This window comes from Eptesicus fuscus, chromosome 5 (assembly GCF_027574615.1).
Source record: "Eptesicus fuscus isolate TK198812 chromosome 5, DD_ASM_mEF_20220401, whole genome shotgun sequence".
In the NCBI taxonomy this organism is placed as follows: domain Eukaryota; kingdom Metazoa; phylum Chordata; class Mammalia; order Chiroptera; family Vespertilionidae; genus Eptesicus; species Eptesicus fuscus.
The window spans coordinates 10,055,058-10,079,386 of NC_072477.1; the positions used below are offsets into that span (position 1 = coordinate 10,055,058).

The 24,329-nt window shown below is 46.7% G+C and overlaps 1 protein-coding gene across 5 annotated transcripts in view; it reads left to right on the forward strand.

Annotated features, from left to right (window-relative positions):
• The window catches only part of TTC7B (tetratricopeptide repeat domain 7B), a 192,316-nt gene that overhangs the window by 38,650 nt on the left and 129,337 nt on the right, over window positions 1-24,329 (forward strand). For all 5 annotated transcript variants that reach the window (XM_054715834.1, XM_054715830.1, XM_054715832.1 and 2 more), the window contains 2 exons: window positions 5,232-5,362; window positions 13,127-13,248. In XM_054715834.1, the coding sequence (XP_054571809.1) occupies window positions 5,232-5,362; window positions 13,127-13,248 (253 nt within the window). The remainder of the gene's footprint in view (window positions 1-5,231; window positions 5,363-13,126; window positions 13,249-24,329) is intronic.

The following is a 24,329-nucleotide window of genomic DNA, read 5'->3' on the forward strand; positions in this document are numbered from 1 at the left end:
CAGCTACCTGTGCCCCTCCCAGTGGTGACACCCCACCTGTCTGCTGGCGTCTGTACAGATACTCCGCTTTGCATCAGACTCAGCAGATCTGTTTCCTGCTAGAATGCTCCCCAGGGCAGGATACATTTTCCCTGGCTCCCGCTCCCTTATAATATCCAGAGCTGGTCCCTGCTCAGACCTTAGGCAAGTCACTTAACTCTCTGAGACTTTCTTTTTTCACAACATTGGAAGGAGATAGTGCCTGTGAAACAGGACCAAACAGGTTAATGCTCACAAAAGAGCTTCAGAAGCAGTCAGGTGTGACCGGGATGATTTCCTTATCATTAATTTATTTAATATGTCTTACCCTCCACAGAAAGCACCTTTCAGAAGTCAGCCTACCTGTGGGAATTCCCTCCTGTGGAGGGAGATCAATTTGGGGTCCAGTGGCTACTCGGCAGCACGTGCTCAGCCACTTTCTTCACCCAAGCATGATCAGGAAAGGCTTAATTTCTATTTTGTACAAGTTTTGATTCTGGACCTGCAGATCTTATTGAGCTGTCCCTTAGGTATTGCTGTCACACCGGTTATTTATCCAGTCTGGTTTTTGCTTTTTTTGTCATGCATTTCTCTGGGAAAAAGAAAGTAACTAGAAACATTATTGATGATAGCTCTCCAAACTGACAAGGTGTCATCTGACATTTTAATGAGGGCCAGTTCGGGCCGTGACCTCAGGACTCTGCTGCTCAGACGATGTTGATCTGTTCCCAGACACTTGAAATAGTCTAGTCCAGAGGGCTCGTAGCACCTTTTGACAGAGAACTAAATATTCTGGAACCAATCTACATGGCCATGAATTCCCCACGGGCCCAGTGGCACGTGGGATGAATGGCATAGCATTTGGGAGATGGAAAGAAACAGCGTTTACCATAAAGAGCCTCCTACCCAAAGATAGACTCCTTGCTGGGGACCCATTTGCCAGCCAAGACTTGGGGGTCCACATATCTGCCTAATTAGAACATAAACCCACAGAAGATACCAGTCTCTTCTCACCCGGAAGGTTAAGTTTTACAGCGGGTTTAAAGTTCTTACTGACTATGAATGGTCATAGACTGCAGCTCTAGGTCACTGGGTTTCAATATTTCAGAACTCCAAATGCAGTTGATAGTCAAACTGGATTTGCCTTTTCTTTGATTCTGTGGGCGTGGCAGGTCCCAGAGGGCCTTGGTCATCTTGGTGACTCGTAGTGGTCCGAGCCCAGCTGCAGTGGTACAAAGCACCAAAGAGTAGACCCGTTTTCTTCCTGGCCCTTTGACACACTAGAGAATTTTGTTTTCTTTACATTAAATATCTGATACCAACTTGCTCATGTTTTGGTTGCTTCTCACCCAAGCAGAAGGGAGATTATAAAACAATTTGTCTCTTTTTGCTGTTTTCTGGTGGTTTTCATTTTGCACAAAGGAGAACTCAGAGCACACTTTGGGAGCTTAAATCAATGCTTGCTCTTGAGTGGTGCAGGAGCTGCCCTACAAAGTGGTGAATTTGTTCAGTTTATCTTGCATTCTTCAAAGACAGTTTTAAGAGATTGCAACAGTTCACACTGGTGAGGTTGCCGAGTGATTATTTTTTGCAACTGCATAAACAACTTTGACTGGAGGGACATTAAAACAGTCATTACAACTGTAATCCTTATGTTCAAAAAGGTCAGTAGAGACATGGAAGCTAAAAATAGACCCAAATAAAATTTCTAGAGATGAAAACTACAACGTGTGATATGAAAAATACACTGGATGTGATTAAAGGCAGATTAGACATCAAAGAAAAGATTAGTGAATTTGAAGATATAGCAGTAGAAAGGATAAGTTAGAAAGTGGAAAGAGCATGAGGGAGCTGTGGATAACTTCAGGTGGCCTAATAATGTGTGTAATTGGATTCCCTAATGAAGGAAGAGTTAACAAAATATTTGAAGAAATAATGACTGCACGTTTTTCAAATTTTATGAAAACTATAAGCCCTTAGATCCAGAAAGCTCCGTGAAGCCCAGCACAAGAAACATGGAGAAAACTAAGCCAAAGCACTTCACAATCCAAATTTCTCACAATCAGTAAAATCATAAACGCGGCCAGAAACAGGCGGATGAACAAACATGAGCGTGACGGCAGATTTATTGTCAGAAACCATGCGAGTGAGAACATAGTGGAGCACATCTTTAGAGTAATTGGGGAAGGCGGGGCAGAAGAAGCAAACTGCCAACCAATGAGAATACTTCTCAAAACTGAAGGCCAAATAAAGCCTTCTTCAGACACACAGTGACTGAGAGACGTGGTCATTAGTTGGACTGCACTGCAAGAAATGTTGAAGGAACCCCTGTAGGGAGAAGGAAAAGGCTGCCAGAAGGAAACACGAGCCTGCACAGAGGGATGAAGAGCGCTGGGCGCCATGACTATGTTGGCGACCCAGTTTTCCCTTATTATTTCAACGTCCTTAAAAGATAATTGACGATTTCAGCAAAAACAATAACCACATAGGGTGGGATTTGTAACCTATGTAACAGTCAATTGTATATATTAAGAGAATAAAGACTGGAAAGAGGGAAATGGAAATATGTGATTATAAAGGTACTAGTAGCCCTGCGCATGAATCTGTGCACCAGTAGCTCTCTGTGGGGCCTGGCCACTCCGCACCCGCTGCCCAGAGGCTCTCCGTGGCCCAGAGGCCCATCCGCGCCCTGGCCTGACCAGAGGCCCATCTGCAGCTGGGCGCAGAACGCTTGCCTCGTCGCTGGGGTGACGACGCAAGCATTCCACCCCCCCCACCGGCCGCTCTGTGCCTGCTCCCCAGAGGCCCTCCACGGCCAGGGTGGAACGCTTGCCTCATCACCGCGGTGACGAAGTAAGCATTCGGCCAGGCTGCTCATGCTCTCAGCGGCTGCCCCTCCAGGACTGGGGGACTCCAGCGGGGCTAAAAGGACTGGGCGCCACCATCTTGTTGCTATGGGCGCCACCATCTTTGTGATGGAATGACAGTTAATTTGCATATTACCCTTTTATTAGATAGGATTATACTGTATGTGAAATGATTTAACAGCATTTGAAGAGACTGTGTTAAGTGAAACCCTGAAAGCAACCACTGACAGTTAGGCTTCGAGAATTCAATAAATAGAACAAGTAGATGGATGGTCAGTAAGGATAGAGGAACCTGGAACAACACGAATGATTTGTAAAGAAAATATATTTATTTAGCTATTTCTTACAAACATATTCTTACTGTACAACCCTCCAATTGTGCTTGTTGGTATTTTATCTAATTGAGTTGGAAACTGTGTTCATACAAAGACCTGCACACAAATGTTTATAGCAGCTTTACTCATAATTGCCCCAACTTGGAAGCCATAGAGATGCCTTTGACCAGATTAATGGGTAAATGGGTTATTGTTTAGCAACAAAAAGAAATGCACTCTCAGGCCGCAGAAGGACGTGGAGGGGCCTTGTATCAGTATTCTAAGTGAAGGAAGCCAGTCTGAAAAGGTTATAGACTGCATGATTGCAGCTGCATGACATTCTGGAAAAGGCAAAACTACAGAGACAATAGAAAAATTAGTGGTCACCAGGAGGAGGGGATGGAGGGGACGTTTTAGGGCAGTGAATCTATTGCATACAGCACAGTAATGGTGGATATTTGACATTATTAAAACATTTGTCAAAGCTCATAGAACTGCACAACACAGAGTGAACCCGAATGAAAACTATGGACTTGGGTTGGTAAAAATGAAATAAATAAGAACAACAAAAATATGGAAACATTGAAAACACATATAGTTTGTTACAAGCCAATCTTACCCCCAATAAAGCTGTTAAACCTATCAAATTGGCTGAGTTGCACCTTCTGTGACAGATACGGTCCCGAGGTGTTGCCCCCTTGTGCATAGAAGTGGCCTCTCCTGCCTGCACAGTACAGCCGCCTCCCCTGGCCTCTGCAGCCGGAGGGAGTGTCACTGTTTAAGAGCTTGGATGAGGCCAGTCTCAAAATGATGCACGTGAGGCTTTGGGTCATTTTCTGATGACCCCCTCTCTGTAGTGGCATCCACTTTGAAAACACCATGGCAGATCTCAGCTTCTTCATCTGCACAGTGGGTGGGTTTTCCTGGGACCCTGTCTGGCCCCTTCCCATTGCAAACCCCGTTTCTGTCGGTAGTAAACCTTGTCACACTTTTACATGGAGTGGGATGTGTGGGATGTGTGGGATGTGTGGGATGTGTGTCTACTACATCCCAGGCACTTGGCGCAGTAGCCCAATTGCATGTAGGGGCACCGGAGACCCTCCACACAGAGTCCCTCTGCCTCCGGTTGTGGGTAGAACCCTGAGTCCGACTTGCTCCAGGCCGGGTGCCCAGGGCTGGGTTCAGGCTGTAGCTGCTGCCCTCAGCATGGTTATTTTTTCAGCCTTTCAGACATCCCAGCCCTGAAATCTCTTGGCAGATGAGCGAACCTCCATCTGCAAAGACATGCCCACAAAGCAAAGTTCTGGGTGTTTCCTTAGCCCAGAACTGAGTGGTGGTCCATGGTGTGATTGTCAACCCAAACACTAAGGCTGTGAGAGTTGGACGATTTTCCTAGTAGCTGAGCCTCCTGAGCGCATCTAAAAATGTCTTCATGTTCAGTTGGTTAAGTGTACATTTTGAGATAGAAAATATCCTTTAGCTAGTCTTGTTCCACGAGCCTAACTTACCTTTAACATTCTTTAAGGACCTTGGGATGTGATTGACTGAGAAGCTCTGTTTGGTCTGAAGGGGGTCACGGTGATCAAGGTCTCAAGCTGGATATCAGAATCAGACGGTGCTTTGAGCACGGACAGGGACCTCTTTCCTCTGTTACTTACAGATGCTCTTCTTGATGTTCCATTTGTCCGAGAGGAGGACAGAGGATCTGCGTCTCTGACCGCTTGTGGTCTCCTGCGACCACTTTCTCAACCTCTAGAGCAGGGGTCCTCAAACCTTTTAAACAGGGGGCCAGTTCACTGTCCCTCAGACCATTGGAGGGCCGGACTGTAGTTTAAAAAAAAACTATGAACAAATTCCTATGCACACTGCACATATCTTATTTTGAAGTAAAAAAACAAAACGGCCAAAACACCCGCATGTGGCCCGCGGGCCGTAGTTTGAGGACGCCTGCTCTAGAGCAAGAGTTTAAAAATTAAGCCCCATGAAAAGCAACTCTCCCAGTGTTTGTGTTTGATCTGTTTTTTTTTTTTAGGACTTTGTTTAGAGAAGTTGCCCGTTTCCTCTTCTACCGGAAACCTCCACGCGGACCGGGACCAGGAGGTCATCACCTGCTATGAGAAGGCGGGGGACATCGCGCTGCTGTACCTCCAAGAGATAGAAAGGGTAAGTGAGGACCGTGCGTTGGTTCCCGTGGACACTTCAAAAAAAAAATTCAAGTCAAATCGAATTGTGGAGGACTGTGGGCAACCTCGGGAAAACCGGCAGCTTGTCCGCCTCTGGGCGCGAAGCTTTCCTTACTCTCCCTGACGCCTCCCTAACCGCCTCCCTAACCGGGAGAGAACCTGGTGGCGTCCGTGGCGCCTCGTGAGCGTAGACGGGTCAGTGCTTGGGAGGCGTCGGAACATGCTCTGAGCAGAAATGACGGTGTGCATCCGTTTATGCCCTTCCACCCTGACGCTGGCTGTCATGTCCGTTCTCCTTCGCCACGTGGGTGGATCTTCGTGTGTCCTTGGTGGACTCTATGCCGGAGGTCTGCTGGGGACTCTCAGCCGACCTGCTCGGAGCAGGCGTGTGTCCCCTGAGACTCCCCGGGACGGTTTCTCCTCAGAGTCCCCGGGTTGTCTGTCGTGTGGGGAATGGAGACCAGCAGCTAACGGGGACACCCGACCAGTGAGTGAGTGGGCAAGAGACCCCGAGCCCACCCCCTCGGGCAGGGGGCGTTGGAGCAGGATGGGCCAGGGAGGTGTGCAACGCGTCTTGTTTAGAAGGATCTCTGTCGTTTGGCTCTGCTCGTTCCTAAGCTCCTTCACTTCTCAGCCTCAACATCCCCATCTGTAAAAGGAGCATCATAATGGCTCCTACTTCACGGTGTTCTTGTGGGGATGTTAACAGGCCATGTAAATAAGGCCCTTAGCCCAGGATTCTTGAATGAATGTCACTTGTTTTTACTAAGATCTGCCCCCAGCAGAGCTTTCTGGAGTCTCACCAAGGCTCCACACGGGTATTTCCCCCTTCAGACCCCGAGATGGATCCTGTGGGGTATTTTGAAATGATTAGAAATCCTCTGAGACTTTGAAGATGACCATGATCTTGTTTTCCCATCAATTTCATAGGTCCTCCGTCTCTGTGAGGATTGGAATAGAGAGGAACTACCAAGTCAGGGTTAGTTTTTGTTATTTTATAAGTGTACAGACTGGAAGTGATTTCTTCATAAATAATGTGTGCGATAAGGATCAGAATTGCCTTGTGGGAGGCCGGGAGAGGAGATGGGAGCACAAGAGAGGAGGGGGGAGGATGGTGGAGTGACGTTTGGCCTGGCCTGCACCAGAACGGACTCTCAGCCACGGCCCGGCACATCTGGGAATTCAGCTAGATCTCTGGCCATCTTGCCAAAGTGTTCTATCTGAAGACTGCTATGAGGAAGGAGTTTTTTTTGGTGTTGTTGTTATTCAGAAGTTACGATTGATCTTTAGAGAAATGATCATGCAGCTTGCTTCCAAAATCACATGGTTTTCCCTGCCTGCCTCCTCGATAGCCGGGGCTCCCAGCAGGGAAGCTGCTGACCCCAGCTGAGCCGTTCTTGTGGGTTCCACAGCCCTTGCCACTCCGGGCCCTTATTTTGCACCTTCTTTCTCCAGCGGCTGCCCAGCCCTATCCTGGGGGGGGGGGGGGGGGCTGCCTTCTCAGGCCGGGAGGAAGGAGGTTCATCTGTTACACATGTCTTTCATGGCATGGGAATTGGCAAATCTGGATGTACTTCCTGTCACGTTCATTTATAACCACCCGTTCACAACTGAAGTCTTTAGCCAGACTGTCAAGGAGACTCATAGGATATAAAATATATATATTTTTTTGGTGGTTTTGTGGAAATGGTGATCATAGGGCATTAGGTTTTGAGAAGAAAATGCCCAGAAAAGGAGAGCCCAAAGGCACAGAGGAATTTGGGGCCGAAGCTAGAATTAGATCTTAGCTTTTTCTTTACCTAATTCAGCACTTACTCGCTCCACTGTCCCAGGCGACTGTGGTTTCCCACACCCTTATATATAGAAAATGCTCACTAAGTACTTGGCCAGGCGAACCCTCGCTCTCAGTAGCTGGGGAAGCAGCCTCGGCCCAGGGTTCGGTCTCAGGGTGTGTAGACGACTTGCACGTTTCTGGCTCCATTTTCCAGTCTGAGCATTCCTTCATGGGAAACCACTTGGAGCCTCCCCAGATCCAGCAAGTCGAGATAGTAGCAGTGAGAGCGACTGAGTGAACCCGACATCTGTTTTGACTGTAGTGGGTGCTCAGGAAACGATCTGCTGATTGATGCGAAGTCTAGAGGAAAAATGACCTTCCGTACGTGACCTTTGGGCTTAGTGAAAGTTCAAGGGTTTTTATGAGACAAGATAATGAGGATACCTGCTTGGACTTAAAAACGTTCTTTTAACTTAAATGACTTGAGAATTATGCAAAATTGAAAACAGAAATTTTAAGGAAATCGGATCTGAAAGAAGTCCAAGACTGGGGCGGGCTTGGGCAAATAGTGCTTTGATTTTCTGGGCAGGCAGGTCTTGTAAGTAGGAAATGCCACGTGCTCTGTTCCCGCGTTGGTTCTGCCGGGCCGAGGCAGTCCGTCCCTCAGTGGCTTCCCCTCATTTCCCAGCCATTCTATAGTGAAGAAACTTCTATTTGCCAGGACCTTTGGGCATTTTACTTAGTAGTGTTGGCTCTTAACTTCATGCACTGGCAAGAATAAAATTGGGGGGGGGGGGGAACTTTTGAGGACAGTTGGAATATTGTGGCCAGACTCTTCCCTCGTTTGGGAACACTGGATTGCATTTCCGAGGCAGCTCCATTCTTGGAGCTTCCCTAAAAGTGGGTATGTCCAGTGATGTTAGACGTGTTTGCCCCCTAAAGGGCGGTGACTCTTCAGAGAGGGGCTGACCTTGGCTTCTCCTGGAGCTAACTTAAGCTGTGTGAGGCAGCGGAGCACAGCGGCCAAGCGACTGCTGGTATTGGGATCTTAGCTGTGGCACTTTGGGCAAGTTACTCAGCCTCTCTGTACAGTCTTAGGATCCTCATTAGTATAATAGCAATAATAATTGCTAGACTGTTGCTGTGAGGATAAAATGATTTGACTCATGTTCTTCCCAATAAGTACATGGTCAGCACACAGTAAACGTTAGTTTCCTTGTCACTGTCTGTTCCTGTGTCACCTGGCAGTGGAATCTGTCCTAATCTTAGGAGATTTCAGATATTTAGGTAAAAATCTGGAGTATTATAAACACACTGTTTTATTTAAAATGTTAAAGAATTTTTAGGGGAATGTTAATGGGAAAAAAATTACTTCATTTTTCTTTTTAATATATTTATTAATTTCAGAGAGGAAGGGGAGAGGGAGAGAGAGATAAAAATACCAATGATGAGAGAGAATGATTGATCAGCTGCCTCCTGCATGCCCATACTGGGGATGGAGCCCAAAACCTGGGCATGTGCCCTGACCGGGAATCGAATCATGACCTCCTGGTTCATAGGTTGACGCTCAACCATTGAACCACACGGCCGGCTGCTTTCTTTTTCTTGTGTGGGAGATAATGGGACAACATTCTGCCTGGAGTTCCTACGTGATACCTGGGTTCTGGACCTCTGTTCACCCTGACTCTTTGACCTTGGTCCAATCATTGAGTCGAGATTTCCGTTTTCATGGTGGGTCTGATGCTGCCTGACTGGTCTGAGGCTAGAGAACTAGTGAGTCTCTGTGTCTTTAGCTGGGATGCAAGGAGCTTCCCACGTGTTATTCTCTCCCTGCCCCCGCTTGCCCCACCCTGTTCCAGATGTGGAGGCAGGGCCAAGGAAAATGTGAATACACAAAAGCCGTGGGCATTAAATATTTGTTCAGTATTGTCCTTGTTATTGTAGGGTTACAGAGACATCTACTAATATTTTTCTCTGATAATTTGTTCTCTAAAGGGGAATAAAAATAGCTCTAAAATTGTGTACATAAAATAATTTAATCAAACAAATTGAATTGGAGCAGATAGAATTAGAAAGGACACAGGACGGCCTTGATTCGTTTACCTTCAGGTGGGGGCACCATGCCAGCAGTAAATAATGTTATTTGCCCCGCAAGGAGCTTCTGCTGCTGCAGCGACAGGAATAAAGATGACTTCATCCTTGACTCTCCTAGCGCGAGCCCTGCGTCTGGCACATGAAATCATGCTGTCCTTGTCCTTCGCAAGCATCAGCCCACCAGCTGGTGCTCCTTCTCGAGCAGAGGCTGTGCCAGGATGGAACCCTACCTTCTGCTGACAGTTCATTCCTTTACACCCTTTAGCAAAGGAGCTGCTGCTAAGTTATGGGACATCCGCAGACCTGCTTTGGGCTGCTTCAGTGCTGGGGTTTTGAAAGAAACAACTGGACCCCAATGCTGTAGGGTCCGGCCCAGATTTCCTCCGCTCACCAAGGAGTCGCTCAGCGGTCAGCATGGTCGTTGTTATGCTGTGGTTCTTCTGTCCTCCCTCAGGAAGAATGTGCAGTGACATAGCTGAGGTGTTGGATTCGGAACTGGATTAGACTAAAGTTACCGTGTGCCTTGATTTCAAACCAGATGTCCTGGGACAAGTGCTCAGTGCAGCCGTGAGAAAGGCAGGGCGTGACTCTGGAGGTCCACGTGGCTGTGCTGTTGGCTTTCAAATGTGAGACGACAGGAGAGGACAGAGTTTTCCTGCCCATCCCCTTCCCCGTCCCTGCCTTCGCACTCAAGCCGCAGCCGCGGGTCACAGCTCAAAGCTTAAGGCAGCATATCTGAGTGAACACTTGCTTCAGAGAAGGCCAGGAAATGACCGGCCAGCCGTGTGCTCGGACCTGGGGGCTGCCGTCTGAGTAGCTGGAGGAGGAGGCTGCAACATCCCTAAAGCTGACTTAGAAAAGTCTGGAAAAGTTTCATTTTAATTTTTATATATGCTCAGTCAGTCTTTGCCCTCATCATTGTATAGCATTAAAGTATTTTTAACCTGTGTTTTTTCACTCAACGTTATGTCAGAACCTGGAAGTGTCTTCAAGGTTGTATCGTAGTTCATCAGTGGATGGCCGCTGTGCTGTCAATAACTTACTGTCGGGTACAGCCTGTAGCGGGGAATAATGCTGCGATGGGAACTCCCTTCAGGCAGCGTTGTCCTTTGCTTCACGTTGTTTCTACGGGCAAGTCTCCAGAAGTGGGGATGTGTTTTAACATTCTCATTACTACATACTGTGCTCACTTGCTCTCTACAAGTCAGGCTAAGCTCCTCTCCCTTTGGCAGTGCGAGAGGGGCGTGGCTTTGTGCAGTCTTGACAGGCTTGCTGTGTAAAAGTTACTTTGCTGATTTGCTAGGTGAAAATGGCCCTTGCAGTTTTAGTTTTTGCATTTCTTTGACTATCAGACAGGTTGAATTATTTTCATCTGTTTGTTTACTAGCTGTCTTTTTTTTTCTTTTTTATTACAACACTAGTGGCCCGGTGCACAGATTCGTGCACATTGAAAGGAAATTAATTAGAAGATATATTTTAATATTGCTATTCGCCCTTTCTCTATAATAGAAGTGTCAACCAAATTCATGATCAACAATGACAGATTGAAACACATGTGTGCAATTGGCACCAGCGAGAGCCTTACATGTATCACGCATGTGTGAGTCAACGATTATTATTAAATTGCCAGTGCGCGTCATATGTACCGGTTGGTTGGTCGGTCAGATGAATGGCTGGTTGGTCACTTAGTCTTTTATATATATAGATTATAAGAAGATAATATGAAGTATGAAATATGAATACTGTATCTTAATTTCCTCATTTACTGTGAATCAATAGATACTTTATAAAGTTGAAATATGTAGGTAAAAGAATCACCTACTTTCATCTCTCTCTCTCTTTTCTTGCACACACGCACATACACACACACACGAACACACACACAATATGAGATATTTTAAACTTTAGAGAGACCTCTTATGAACTATGTGGGGAAAAAAACAAATTTTTCTTTAAAGTTGAGTGATTACTTTGGTCACACTTTAGTTTCTTCTATCAAATTAAAATTAAATGTAATGGTTTAAATTTGAACACACATAGAACACAACCTCAGTTTCTGCAAAATGATTTTTAACGTTCTCTCCTGACAACAGAGATATCTGACTATTGTTCAATCAATGCTAACTGGTTATTCCTGTGGTAGAATTTTGAGATGATTTCAGATTTTATTTTTGTACTATACTGAATTGTTTTTGCTTTAAAATAATCATGGCATTCTTTGACATTAACAACTATTCTCAAAAGCCCATGAAGGATCATTTTTAAAGGTTTCAGAGTTGGACCTCCACATGGAGATGCCAAGGAAGTAGTTGGATATATGAGTCTGGAATTCAGAGGGAAAGTCTGGATTAGAGATGATAAATTTGGGAGTTGGCAGCATGTGGCTGATTTTTGAAGCTCAGAGGAATGAATGAAGTCATCTTGAGAGAGACTTAAGGGAGAAAGGACAAGTGCTCAGGTCCCCACTGTGTGCATCTCCATCACTGGAGGAAGGGTGGGGGAGGGGCCTGCTTTAGAGCCAAAAACACCCATGCTTGTTGGAGGTAGGAGGAACACCTACCTGTTAGCACTTGCAGAAGTCGTGAAGCAGCCAGGCAGTTTTGATAAGATGCTGGGGTGCAGTTCAAATTCAGGGGTTGCCCACTGGATTTCATTCCAGGACATACTGTTCAGTTGGGTGCCTCCTCCTTTTCTTTTCCCCAAACCTGGCAAGTTAGAGAACTAGCGGTGCTTTAACTCCACTTGGAGAGTAAGTTCAAGACCTCTAGAATATTTGGGGGTTTGGCTAACATCTGGGTCTTTAAAGAGCTGCTGACTTTCAGTAGATGTGGCCAGTGTGTTTAGAGAGCACTTGTATGGATTTTTTTAAAATACATTTTTATTGATTTCAGAGAGGAAGGAAGAGGGAGAGAGAGATAGAAACAACGATGAGAGAGAATCATTGATCGGCTGCCTCCTGCACCCCACTCCCCTACCAGGGATGGAGCCTATAACCCGGGCATGTGCCCCTACTGGGAATCGAACTGTGACCTCCTGGTTCATAGGTCGATGCTTAACCACTGAGCAACACCAGCTGGGCATATGGATTTTTAATGAGCCACCAGCAGCTTCTGTTGGATGAGTGCTTTATTTGGCTTGTGAGTTTAAAGAGAGTGGCCTCTGTATACATCACTATGACCCACTCAACTTGTAATCCTGTCTCCTGATTAGTAGGGAGTCTTTCCTGCAAAGCTAAAAACTTAAGCTTTTAAAAGCCTCCTTATCTGTTGACAAGAGGTCAAGTGCGGGAGACTTGATGCTTAGGTTGTTTTTCTCAACTTGCCCCTTGAGAACAGCCAACTGCTGCTCAGCCCACAGGCCTCACTTTGGTAGCCTGGAGAGTTTGCCCTCCCCGGTTAACTTTCGGCCAGCGCCAGTCACAGCACTTCTCAGCTCTTTCTGGAGCTCATCAGGCTCATGGACGGCTGAAGCTGCGTCTGCCAGCCAGTGACCTCGGCCTTTGGTGGGTGATGACTGTTTCTGGCCGTTGCTGGGACCTGCTTCTGTGTCATTCAGCCTCTCTGTCAACAGCCTGGCATTCAGCAGAGCCACTCCGGCTCTAATGCTTCTCCTGGCACCAGGCACGCATCAGCGTCCTTCACGCCTCAGGCCCCAGTGCCAGGAGGGCCACACCTGTCCCCAGGTTGCTTGGTTGCCTCCTATCTCACAGTCGTTTTCTGGTTTCCTGATCCTGCCACACCTGCACCAGGGCCTTTGCACAGATGTTTGCAAAAGGACGTTGAGTTTTCCAGTTGTGCACTGCATTTAGCGATAGGGTTTGAAGGAAGTAGACTTGGATGTGGATCTGATTAGTTTTCCAATTTTCTCCCCTTCTAGGTAATACTTACTAATATTCAGAACAGAAGCCCTAAGCCCGGCCCTGCTCCCCACGATCAAGAACTAGGTTTTTTCCTAGAAACAGGACTTCAGAGAGCCCATGTCCTCTATTTCAAAAATGGGTAAGCCTTCTTTACTTTTAATCAAGGTCCTCAAGCAGGAGAATAGAAAGCCTTATAACGCTGTCTTCAGCTTAGTTATTATAACAAAAGTATTTAAAATATGAACTATAATTGGAATTTTTTTTTTTTAAAGAATAAACATAGGCTCTTTTTTCTCTCCTCACCTGGCTCTCTCAGTTTCCCATGAGATTTGAAGGTGGGAGGAGGGGGCGGGGGGCTCTTGTGTGGGTCGGGGTCACAAGTGGGGAGCACCAAGCCCAGCGGGGAGTCTGACGGGAGCTGTGCTTGATGGGACCGCACAGCCCCCTCCCGCCCTTTGTTAGGGAGAAGGGTAGTGAACTGGAAACCCTGGCACCCAGGATCGTCTTCCTCGGAATGGCTGACCAGTTCAGAGAATCGGATTTGCCAGGTCGCCGACGGTTTTCTTTTTTTAAATATGTCTTTACTGATTTTAGATAGATGAAGGGAGAAGGGAAAAGAGATAGAAATGTCGATGAGAGAGAAACATGGATCGCTGCCTCCTGCACGCCCCCTACCGGGGATCAAGCCCGCAACCCGGGCATGTGCCCTGACCAGGAATCGAACCCTGATCACCTGGTTTACAGGTCGCCGCTCAAACACTGAGCCACACTGGCCAGGCTCAGACAGTTTTCATGAAAGCGAGCGTGGCTGTGATGCCACACAAGAACGTTTTCTACCCGGGCTGCCTCTGAAGAGGGTCTGAGGAAGGTCTGAGAGCCTGAATGTAAGGGAGAGAGCTCTCGAATGCACTTGATGTTTGATCTTTTCTGTGTTGCTCTTATGAGAAATGCCATGATTCTGTTCCACATCTCTTCAGCTGTCCCTTGTTTTGACATTGTGCTGCAGGATAGATGTGCATGAAGACCAACAGTAGGTATCGGTTCCTCTGTAGCTCCTGCTGGGCTGTGCATGGAGGCCCAGAGGCCTGTTCCCTTCCTCTAGGACCCAGTCCCAGCCTCTGGACACACGAACAATGGAGTTGCTCCCTCTTCATTGTTACGAGCTTCAAACCTTGGGGTGCAGCTCGTGGAAGTGGGATTTCATCTTCCTGGGGGCCCAGAGCCACACATATCCAATTTCCATTTGCCTATTTCCCAGACCCTATTAACCTGTGGGCAAGGCCTGCTGTGCCCTGCGGGCCACTGGCTCAGATTGGCATAGTCCACACCAGACACCCCAAGGTTTGGAATGGCTTGGTGGCTTTGGCACTAAGATGTGCTCAAATTGGATCTCATCTGCCATTGATTGAGATCGTCTGAGCGATGGTGCATGTCCTCTAAGCTGAGTTTTGCTGTTTTACTAGTAGATAGAGGGAGAAGGGAGGGAATGTGGAATTTTTTTTTCTAGTGATCTGTTTTTTCTTCGTTTTCACAATAAATGGTGGTCCTCACAGAGGACCCCCAACCAATACCCTCCCTCCCTCTAACCTTAGCTGGGTGGTGGAGACGCAGTTTCCTGGGGGCTCTCAGGGGAGCCACCCACCCCTTCCATCGAAAATGCTTGGTGTGAGATTGATAAGGATGGGCTGGGAACACATTTTCATCTCCGAAGGCTGTTTGTTGAGGAGGAGCAGCAGGGCCAGCTGCTCCTGCCATGGGACACGGCTGCCCCCTGAACCCAGCTGAAGAGTAATGAGGCGGAGAGGTGTGTTATTTATCACTAGATGATGGGTTACACGCCGGGAATTGCGTACCCGCTCATTTCTCATTTTACCCAAGTTCAAGGCGATTCCCACTGATGTAGCCAGAGTTAAGGGACTGCTCAACTTGGAAGCCTTTGCTTCTCTTTCCTTGTCCTTGCCCTTCTCTCTGGGCTCTGAAGACCCACTGTGATGGCATTGGGCCAGCTGCTCCACCGTGTCCCAGTTCTGAAGGCTGGGCTGTGCAGCAGTAACAAGGGATTACTTTTGGGGGAGGTGGAGGTCAAGGCCAGTTTCGAGACCACAAAATATTCACGGAAGGAGAGAAATCTGTGGGAAGTTTTGGTCAAGCCAAGTGCCATCAGGGTTCCTCAGGGCCCAAGGGCCACACCTGGGGATCACTTATCAGTGGACGCCTACAGGCAGCATCTCTGAGAGCAGGGGCAGATGGGGCAGCTGCTTCCATCTCCTGATGTGTCTGCTCCGTGCTTGTCTCGCACCTTTTTTGATTTTCTGCACTTTAAAAACGGGCATCTGGGAGCATATAATGGACAGGGTCTGACTGATTTTCAGGGATAGGGAAATGCATTAGACAAGAGTTTTGCAATGAGAGACAGAAATTGATAAAGCACATCTTTTTCTTTTAAAATATACTTAAAGATCTTCAGTTTTTTGGTTGTCATCCCCAAGGATTTAATGAGTTATAGTAATCACTTTGATTCTTTCATAATCCCCCATCTTTTTCAAGAGTGAGCGCCAAACTAGTGACCTTGAGTCTCCTTCAGAGAGAACCTGACCCCTGGACCAGTTCCTGGGCCCCTCCTAATCCCTTAGACCCAGGGATGCTTTCAGGTACCAAGTGCTTTTCCTTCACCGTCCTTACTCCTCATGGTGGCCTCTCTCCATGTCCTTTGCCACCTTTGAGGTCGTCAGTGTACGTAGCATGGCCCCAGTTCTACACGCGGTGACCTGGCTGCGGGTTCAATCGTTTAGCACTGCACCCCTGTGGTCACTCCGTGTGGAGGGGCTTGGTTGAACCCTCAGACAGTGGCTTTGTCCAGCGCCTGCCTTCTGTGAGGGAGCGCTTGAGCCCTGGTCGAGACCTGCCCAGGGGATGGTTCCCAGCCTCCGCTGATTGGTGTTTTCTCGCCAACTTTTCCTCATGCCTCATCTACATGCCACAGATCACCTGTTTCTCCTTCTTTCCTCTCCTGGTCCCTCTGCTCCCCCTTTTCCTCGCCCTCTCTTCCCTTCCTCTCACCCCCAGACCTCTTTCTGGTTGCTGTCCACCCCAGTGTCCGGGGCAGGGCTGACTTGGAACACACATCTGCTTCACAGCTGTGTCTCTTATCCCTCTGGGTGGCAGCGGCAGGCCTGTTAAGGATGGAAAAAAATCCTGCTCAGGCTCTGCAGAGGGTGAAGTCAGAGAGCTGTAGCCTCAGAGGACTAGGACGGCTGCCTCCGAGGGTTCTCGCATTGCCCCGCCCACGGCAGGCACCGCCCAAGGCAGGCACTGAGCTCGGGCAGCAAGGGCCCCGGGGCCAGAAGGCCTGGGTTTGGAACCAGCCCTTCTCCTCACCAGGCATCCGTTTCTTTATCTGCAAAATAGGGCTAATCCCACCTACTTTAGGGCTGTGGCGAGGCACAAATAAGAAAAGGCATGTGAAAACACGGGGAGGCAGCAGGCAAACAGCAAGTGGTAAATGGTAATTTCCCATGTTGGTGTTGCACGCCGACCTTCCAGGGGGACGAGGGACCAGATGAAGGTCAGGTTGCAGCTGAAAAGGAAGCTCACGAAGCAGGCATCCGTCACTCATTGCATTGCTGAGCCTCACACCACCAGTGTTCAAGGAGCGGCACTTGTTTAGATGGCTGGTTTAAGCAGATGCTGCTGATGATGCATAGCAGTTAGCTAGGGCCGTGGTCAGCAAACTGCGGCTCGCGAGCCACATGTGGCTCTTTGGCCCCTTGAGTGTGGCTCTTCCACAAAATACCATGGCCTGGGCGAGTCTATTTTGAAGAAGTGGCGTTAGAAGAAGCTTAAGTTTAAAAAATTTGGCTCTCAAAAGAAATTTCAATCGTTGTACTGTTAATATTTGGCTCTGCTGACTAATGAGTTTGCCGACCACTGAGCTAGGATAATGCCTAATAACAGTATTTCAGAGGGGGGCTGACTGGGCTGACGCAGTAACATTGGATGTTATTTGGGCAGGAAAACGACCTCAGCATGGGGATCCCCTCAGCCTGATAAGAAGAAGAGAAATGCCACACACACACACACACACACACACACACACACACACACACACCGTGAGTCTTTGCAGCCAGAATTGCCAGAGAAGCTTGGGTCTGGGATGCCACTTACTTCCTGCGAGTCTTGGTCTCAGTGTCACTTCCTTGAGAGGCCTGGCCGAGCACCCCGTCTCAGCAGGTGCCCTCTGTTATTTGCTCTCACTGCACACATTCCTTTCCCAGTACTAACTGCAATTTGTAACTCTGTACATTGGTTTACTAGTTTATTATCTGTCTCCTTTACTTGACTATATCTTCCCTGAGAACCTGGGTTATGTTCCTTAAATTCACCAATGTAGTACCAAGCACAGTTCTTGGCAGGAAGCCACACTCAATCAATACTTGTTGGACGACTGAGCAAACCTACTATGTGCCAGGTCCTGTGCTTAGAGGCTTACATACCCTGCAGGGTTTAAAGAGGCTATTCTGCTTGGAGTGAAGGTTTATATAGAAGTCTGTGGATTTCTTGAGAATTGGTTAGATGGAATGGGGCCAAGGAGAGGGTCGGATTTGGAAATGGAGCTACCAAGGATTTGCCGTTGGATGTGTTATGTTTGAGATGCCTATGAGACGTATAGCTGAGTGGAATTGTCAACTAGGAAGATGTATGAGCACAGAGGGAAGGTTGGAGCTTGAGTTATAAATCAGGAGTTTCATCACATTGGACTGGATGAAATCAATGAGGGACAGAGTGTAGAGAGGGAAGCAAAGACTGCCCAGGACCCAGCAATAGTTGGGTGTTGAATAAAGGGGAGGAACTTGTGGAGACGCTGCCTGAGGTCAGAGGGACGCCATGAGGGTGTGTCCCAGGAAAACCTACAGGGGAAGATGTGCCAGGAGAAGGAAGGGACCACGTCCGTGTTGAATGGTGCTGTGATATTAATAAGGGCAAAGACCAAAGCATTGGAGTGGATAACATGGAAGGCATCAGTGACCTCGAATAGACTTTTGGTGGATGGTTTAAGAGCAGAAGCCAGATTGGGGAAAGAGAGGAGCAAATGAAACAGGAGGAAGTGGTGGCATTTTGTAGGTTAAGTCATTTTCAATAAATGTTACTTCCTTTTCCATTTTAATTTCTAAGGTAGAGTTCCTGCTGGAGGGAGAGATGGTGGAAGACTAAAAACCAGGTTAAGGAATAGCGAATTTATTCCCCAGGTGTGGAGAGGCCAGGAAGGGCCAAGAACCAGGTGGTTCATTTGGCAGGAGTCCAATGCCAGCCGTCATCTGTACCATTTCAGTTGGACGTGGCTCATTTTACTTGTTGTTTTTTTGTTTGTTTTGGCTAGTGGTGACATTCTGACCTGAGCAGTTGACTGAGAGGAAGATGGGGTGATGGAGGAAGTGTGGAGAGGGGGAGGGAGGGACAGGGAGAGAGTCTGTGTACGGGGACGACTTCCTTCACTGCAGCAGCCTCAGGAGGGAAGCTCGTGGAGCAAGCTGAGCCTTGCAACTGGCCAGCCAGGGCCACGTGGTGATGCCACCTGTCACCCAGGCAGTCGTGTGTCCGGAAGACGTTGATCAGTGTAGCTTACTGTGCTAAGCACTTCACATTTCCCTCCTCAGGAATGTTTTTGTAATAGCTGATAACCCAGGAGCTCAAATGTATGAGAGCACATGTGTGTTAGTCACTGTCCTTTAGAGATGAGGAATCGGGTCCAGAGGAATCAATGACATTCAATAGTCATTCGGTAATTTTTTAAAAAGTCTCTATTTGTCCCCTTGTGCTTTTAAAAAAATGAACAGTGGCTATTTATTCCCTTTTTAAAAAAATGTTTTTATTGATTTCAGAGAGAGGAAGGGAGAAGGAAAGAGAGAGAAACATCAATGATGAGAGAGAATCATTGATTGGCTGCCCCTTACTGGGGATCGAGCCTGCAACCCAGGCATATACCCCACTGGCAATCAAACCATGACCTCCTAGTTCATGGGTTGACACTCAACCACAGAGCCACACCAGATGGGCTCATTCAATAAATTTTTATCAAGAACCTCACTAGGTTACTTCTAGTGCCAAACACTGTTCTAAGTGAACAAGTCAGACCAGTCCCTGCCTTTATGGGGTTGACATCTTGGTTGGGGAAATAGTCAATAAACAAGGCAATATGGTTTACTCAGGGTCACACCACTGATGGGTGGGGGAGCTGGGACCTGTACATCCGCTGACACCCAGTTGGAGTTCTAACCACTCAGACCACGTTGCCCACACTCAGTACTCTCTTCTTAAAAATGGAGTACTAAGTAGCACAACTCCAAGGAGTGCATTCCACTTAGAACATAAGAACTTTTAAAAGCCAGTCCAGATGTAATTATGTCATAAAAAGTGTCAGCGAATTTTCTCTCTCTGTTTAAATGTATATTGGTCTGGCTCATCCCTTAATGCCACCAAAACTTTAGTATGGAAACAAAGGAATCTTTGTCAGTGTTAATTATGGATCTCCAAGACCACTTCCAGGGTGAGCCACGGGGCACAGGTGACAGCTCTCAGTGCACTTCGTAAGTGCCAGCACTTAGTGAGTGTTAAGAGTCCTGTGCCACCTGGACGCTTTGTCGGTGTTCAGTAAGGTGGGTGGCTCCGTGATGGTCTGTCCTTGGCTTCAGCAGAAGCACGGGGAGATCGTTCTAGGCTCCCAAAGTGCAGGGGTGGGATGGGCGGGGCGGGCATCTGTGTACTCCATTGTGTGCTCCCTACCGGAAGTTCAGTTTCCTTTAGCAAATAGTTGATCCCCTTTATCCACTTTGGTGCCCTCCAGGGTCATTTTTTAACAGAAGCAATGTTGCCTGGTAACATAATTGACATTTTATCTTTATTAGGTTGCCAGGGAAACAGAATTGGAAAGTTAACCTAAGGTCAAATTCTCAAGCAGAAGAGGAAAGGAATTTGTTAACCCTTTGTCCACATTGTATTTTTTCCTGATATAACTTGTTTACTGTCTGTCTCCAATCATTGGAATATAAGTTCCACTGGGGTAGGAACTTTTGTCTGTTTTATTTGGGGAGGGATCTGTATCTTGAGCAGCGTCTGGTGTACAGTTGGACATGAATGAATGAATGAATGAATGAACGAATGAATTCATTTTCAGCTGAGATGGTTGTGGCTCACAGATGCCTAGCAGTGTGTTTTCTTTAGTTAGTGCAACATACATGTGTTGAAAGCTAGATATGTTTATTGAACACTGTGCCAGGTCCTGGGGATATAAGGATGAACAGAACCACCTGGACTGGCTTCATGGGACCTGCTGCCCTGATCGCTGCTTCTTGGTGGAAAAGAGGGGGATGTCACTGACCATCTAGGTCCTCCTGCGTATGATGTCCTTCTGTGAAAAGAGGGTGAAGGGGGCCAGGTAGCAAATGATTTCCTGGATCTCAGGAACAAATAGCGTTTCTGGGTCATAGGGACCTCTGTTCTGTGCCCTGTCTCTGCGACTGGGGGGAGGGGGTATTTACAGTGATGGTGGCTTTATTACGAGAAACTCCTTACGCAGGCCCTGGCAGACTCGTTCATGTCTAGAAGCTCCTGGCGTGGCAGCATTTTGGTGCTCTAGGCCTCCTTACTTCAGTGTACCACATACACATCTGGATGGGATTCCGGAGTCCCCACCACAGGAAAGAGAATGATTGTCTTCTGTGGGTTAGTTGTTTGAGAACATTTGCTCCCAGGGCCTCCCAGACCCACGTTTTAAACAGAGATGTGACGCTTCAAGTTGAACCCTTCATGGGCTGAATGAAATTGGACACAGAAGCACAGGAGAGTGTTTTAGCAGCCCCTCAAGGGCAGGCCATTGAAATGACACATGTGTGTTGGGAAAGAGGAATGCACATCCTGTCTGGACAGAAGGAAGCCAGACTCGCCCTCTCTGACTGTTGGGAGCTTTCTTGATAATTTGGTGAATGTCTGTGCCGCAGAGCAGGCCATGCTGTAGCTGCCCGGGAGGGAGTGTGGGAAAGTGCGTAGCATCCTTATTCCGGCTCATGGTTAACCTACTTCTTTCCTCCTCTGGTTTAGGTGTCAAATGCATTAATATTTTACATGAGGGAAGGGTGGGAGTGGAGGCCCCAGCTTTTTTTACTTCCTACCTATTTCTTTTTAAATCATTGTTTTTCTCTCCTTTTTTTTTTTTTTTCTTTTTTTGCAGAGGTATTTTTAGTTAACTCTTAGAGAGATTGAGCTAAAGCCCAGAAAATGACTGAGACATCTTTGGAGAATTTCTTACTTTTTTTTTTAAGGAAACACTAGAACCTTCTATTGAAAATGAGGGGGGCTATACATTTTCTTACAAATACCTGCCTTTGTATTTGTGTAGCAACGTCTGCCATCGATCTGTACACCAATAAGGAAATCTATGATAATAATGTATTTTCTCATAGCAAAGTCCTGCATTAAATTACAAGATTTAAAAAAATTAATGAATTCTTTTTTTCAATTGATGTTTGGGTTTTCCACCTTCTCTGCTTTAGGTTTGAATTTTGACTTCTTATTCACAAGTGACTTTGATGCTAATTCTCTAGGCCCAGCACTGACACGCTGTAGCTCTCTTCTGCTGCTCGCTCTGCTGCCAGGTGCTGGGTTGGTGGGCGTGGTAGCTGGTTCTCCTTTGAATCTGGCAGAAAAGCATCAGAAGCAGCCATCTCTTCATGTTGTAAACAAGCCACTAAAATATCAGGACGAATCCAATGCTGTGTTTCTTCCAAAAAATACCCAGAAAAACATTAGCCAGACTTGGTAAAATCTCTGAATACAGATTTTTTTTTTTCAAAAAAGATGCAGTTTTATTGCTTTCCAAGTACATTTTGAGCTAGTTAAGGAGAAAAACAATTGCCTACTCAATTTCACAAATGCTCATTGAGAGTCTGCTAGGGGCCAGTCACTAGGGTGTGCTCTGGAGGCACGAGATGAATACCAATGTTCTTTGAGCTCATGGGGAAGACAAGGGTGTCAACAGTAAGTGTAACGCCTGGTGAAAAGCACCAGCCTGAAGGATGGGAGGGGGAGGGGGAAGGAGGGGAGGAAGGAGGAAGAAGCTGCTTGCCTGGGTGAGTTCAAGTTTTTTAGAATTGACATTTGAACTTGGTCTTTGAGGGAGGGGTAAGATTTCCCCTTGTTAGGGAGGATTGGGGACAGGAGGTAGTCGTGGTTGAATGCTAGGTCTCCCAGACCAGATACACATTATAAGCTCTTGAGAGCAGCGTAAGTCTAGTGGTCCAAGAGCACTGGCTCTGGATCCAGCTGCCTGGGTTTAAATCTTACATTTACTGTGACATTGGCGAGCTATTTTAACCTCTCTGTGTTTCCGTTTTCTCACTTGTAAACTGGGGATAATAATAGAACCTACTTCATAGTGTTGTTAGTGGATTAAGTGACTTAGTAATTATAGTGTGTTTGGACGGTGTCTGGCCCACAGTAAGCATTATACATGGGCTTGACAAGTAAGTGAAGGGTTCGTCAGCTCCCTGATGGAAAGGTAAGAATTGGCAACTGAAATCTGGGAAGATGATAACAACAGTGGTGGCATTTGGATCTTCTCACATGTCCACATAAAAAAGACACAGTAACCAGATAGGAAAACCACAACCCGTGAACAACATTTACAATAAAACTAGATGACAGGGTATACTCATGAATCCCTAAGGACAGGCTGATGGGGACAAATTACCAACAGCTACAGGCTAGCATGTAATTTGCATTTGTGTGGGTGTGAGCAGAAGGAAGCGATGGGACATCTGATGGACCAGAGAACAGGAGACCCTAAAATAGCCAACAAGTATTTATTGGAGAGCGCCTCCAGCCAATTTGAGATTAGCAGCTGAAAATGGGATGTAAGGTCTGTGGGGCGGGAGCAGCCTGGCCCTTCTGACCCCGTAGAGCTCTTTTCTGGGACTGGGCCCCACAGCGAGGGGAAACTGCTGAGAGTGGGATGAAAATTGACCAAGAAGAGACAAAAGAAGGAAAGGGTAGACATAAAAATGGGGAAAGGAGCAATAGCCAGGAATTATCAGAAAGCAAGCTGATATATATTTTAGCAGCTTTATTCAGGTATATTTTCTATAGCAAAAATGTTATAAATACACAGTTTAATTGTTTTTTAATATATATACTGATTTCAGAGAGGAAGGGAGAGGGAGAGAGAGATAGAAACATCAATGATGAGAGAGAATCATTGATTGGCTGCCTCCTGCCCGCCCCCCCCCCCCCAGGAGATTGAGCCCACAACCTGCACATGTGCCCTGACTGAGAATCGAACCATGACCTCCTGGTTCACAGATCGACACTCAACCAGTGAGCCACACCAGCTGGGCTACAGTTTAATAGTTTTAAATAAATTTATACAGCGGTGCAATCATCTGCACAATTCAGCTTTACAACATTTCCATTACCCTAAAGAGTTCTTCAAGCCTATTTGCAATCAGTCCCCACTCCCACCCCCAATGCCAGGCAACCACTTATCTATTATTTGTCTCTATAGATTGGCCTTTTCTAAAAATTTTATATAAATGGAATCATAGAATATCTAGTAGTCCTTTATGTCTTTTTTTTTTTTCCTTTGGTGTCAGGAGTGGGATCTGAGTCCTTTATGTCTTGCATCTTCAACTTAGTATAATGTTTTTGAGGTTCACCCACATTGTAGCATGTACCCAGAGGCCCCTCCTTTTTGTTAGTTATTCCGTTGTATCGATATGCTATATTTTGTTTGTCCATTCACCAATTGATGAGCATATGGATTGTTTCTATTTTGGGGCTCTTATGAATAATGCTGCTGTGAACATTTGCATACAGATTTTTCCGCAGACATATGTTTTCATTTCCCTTGGATCGATTCATGGGAATGGAATGGATGGGTCATCTGATAAGTTCATGTTTAGCTTTTTAAGAAATTGCCAAACTGTTTTTCCAAAGTGGCTGCACCACGTTACATTTCCATCAGCAGTATCGGAGAGTCCCAGTTTCTTTCCATTCTCTACAACTCTTGGTATTGCCAGCTTTTCACTTAGAGCTAGTCTAGTGGGTTTATAGCTTTAAATTGCATTTCCTTAATGATTAATGTTGTTCAGCAGCTTTTCATGTCCCTATTATCTATTCTTACACGTTCTGTGGTGAAATATCTGTTTGAATATTTTGCCCTGTTTTCCTTTG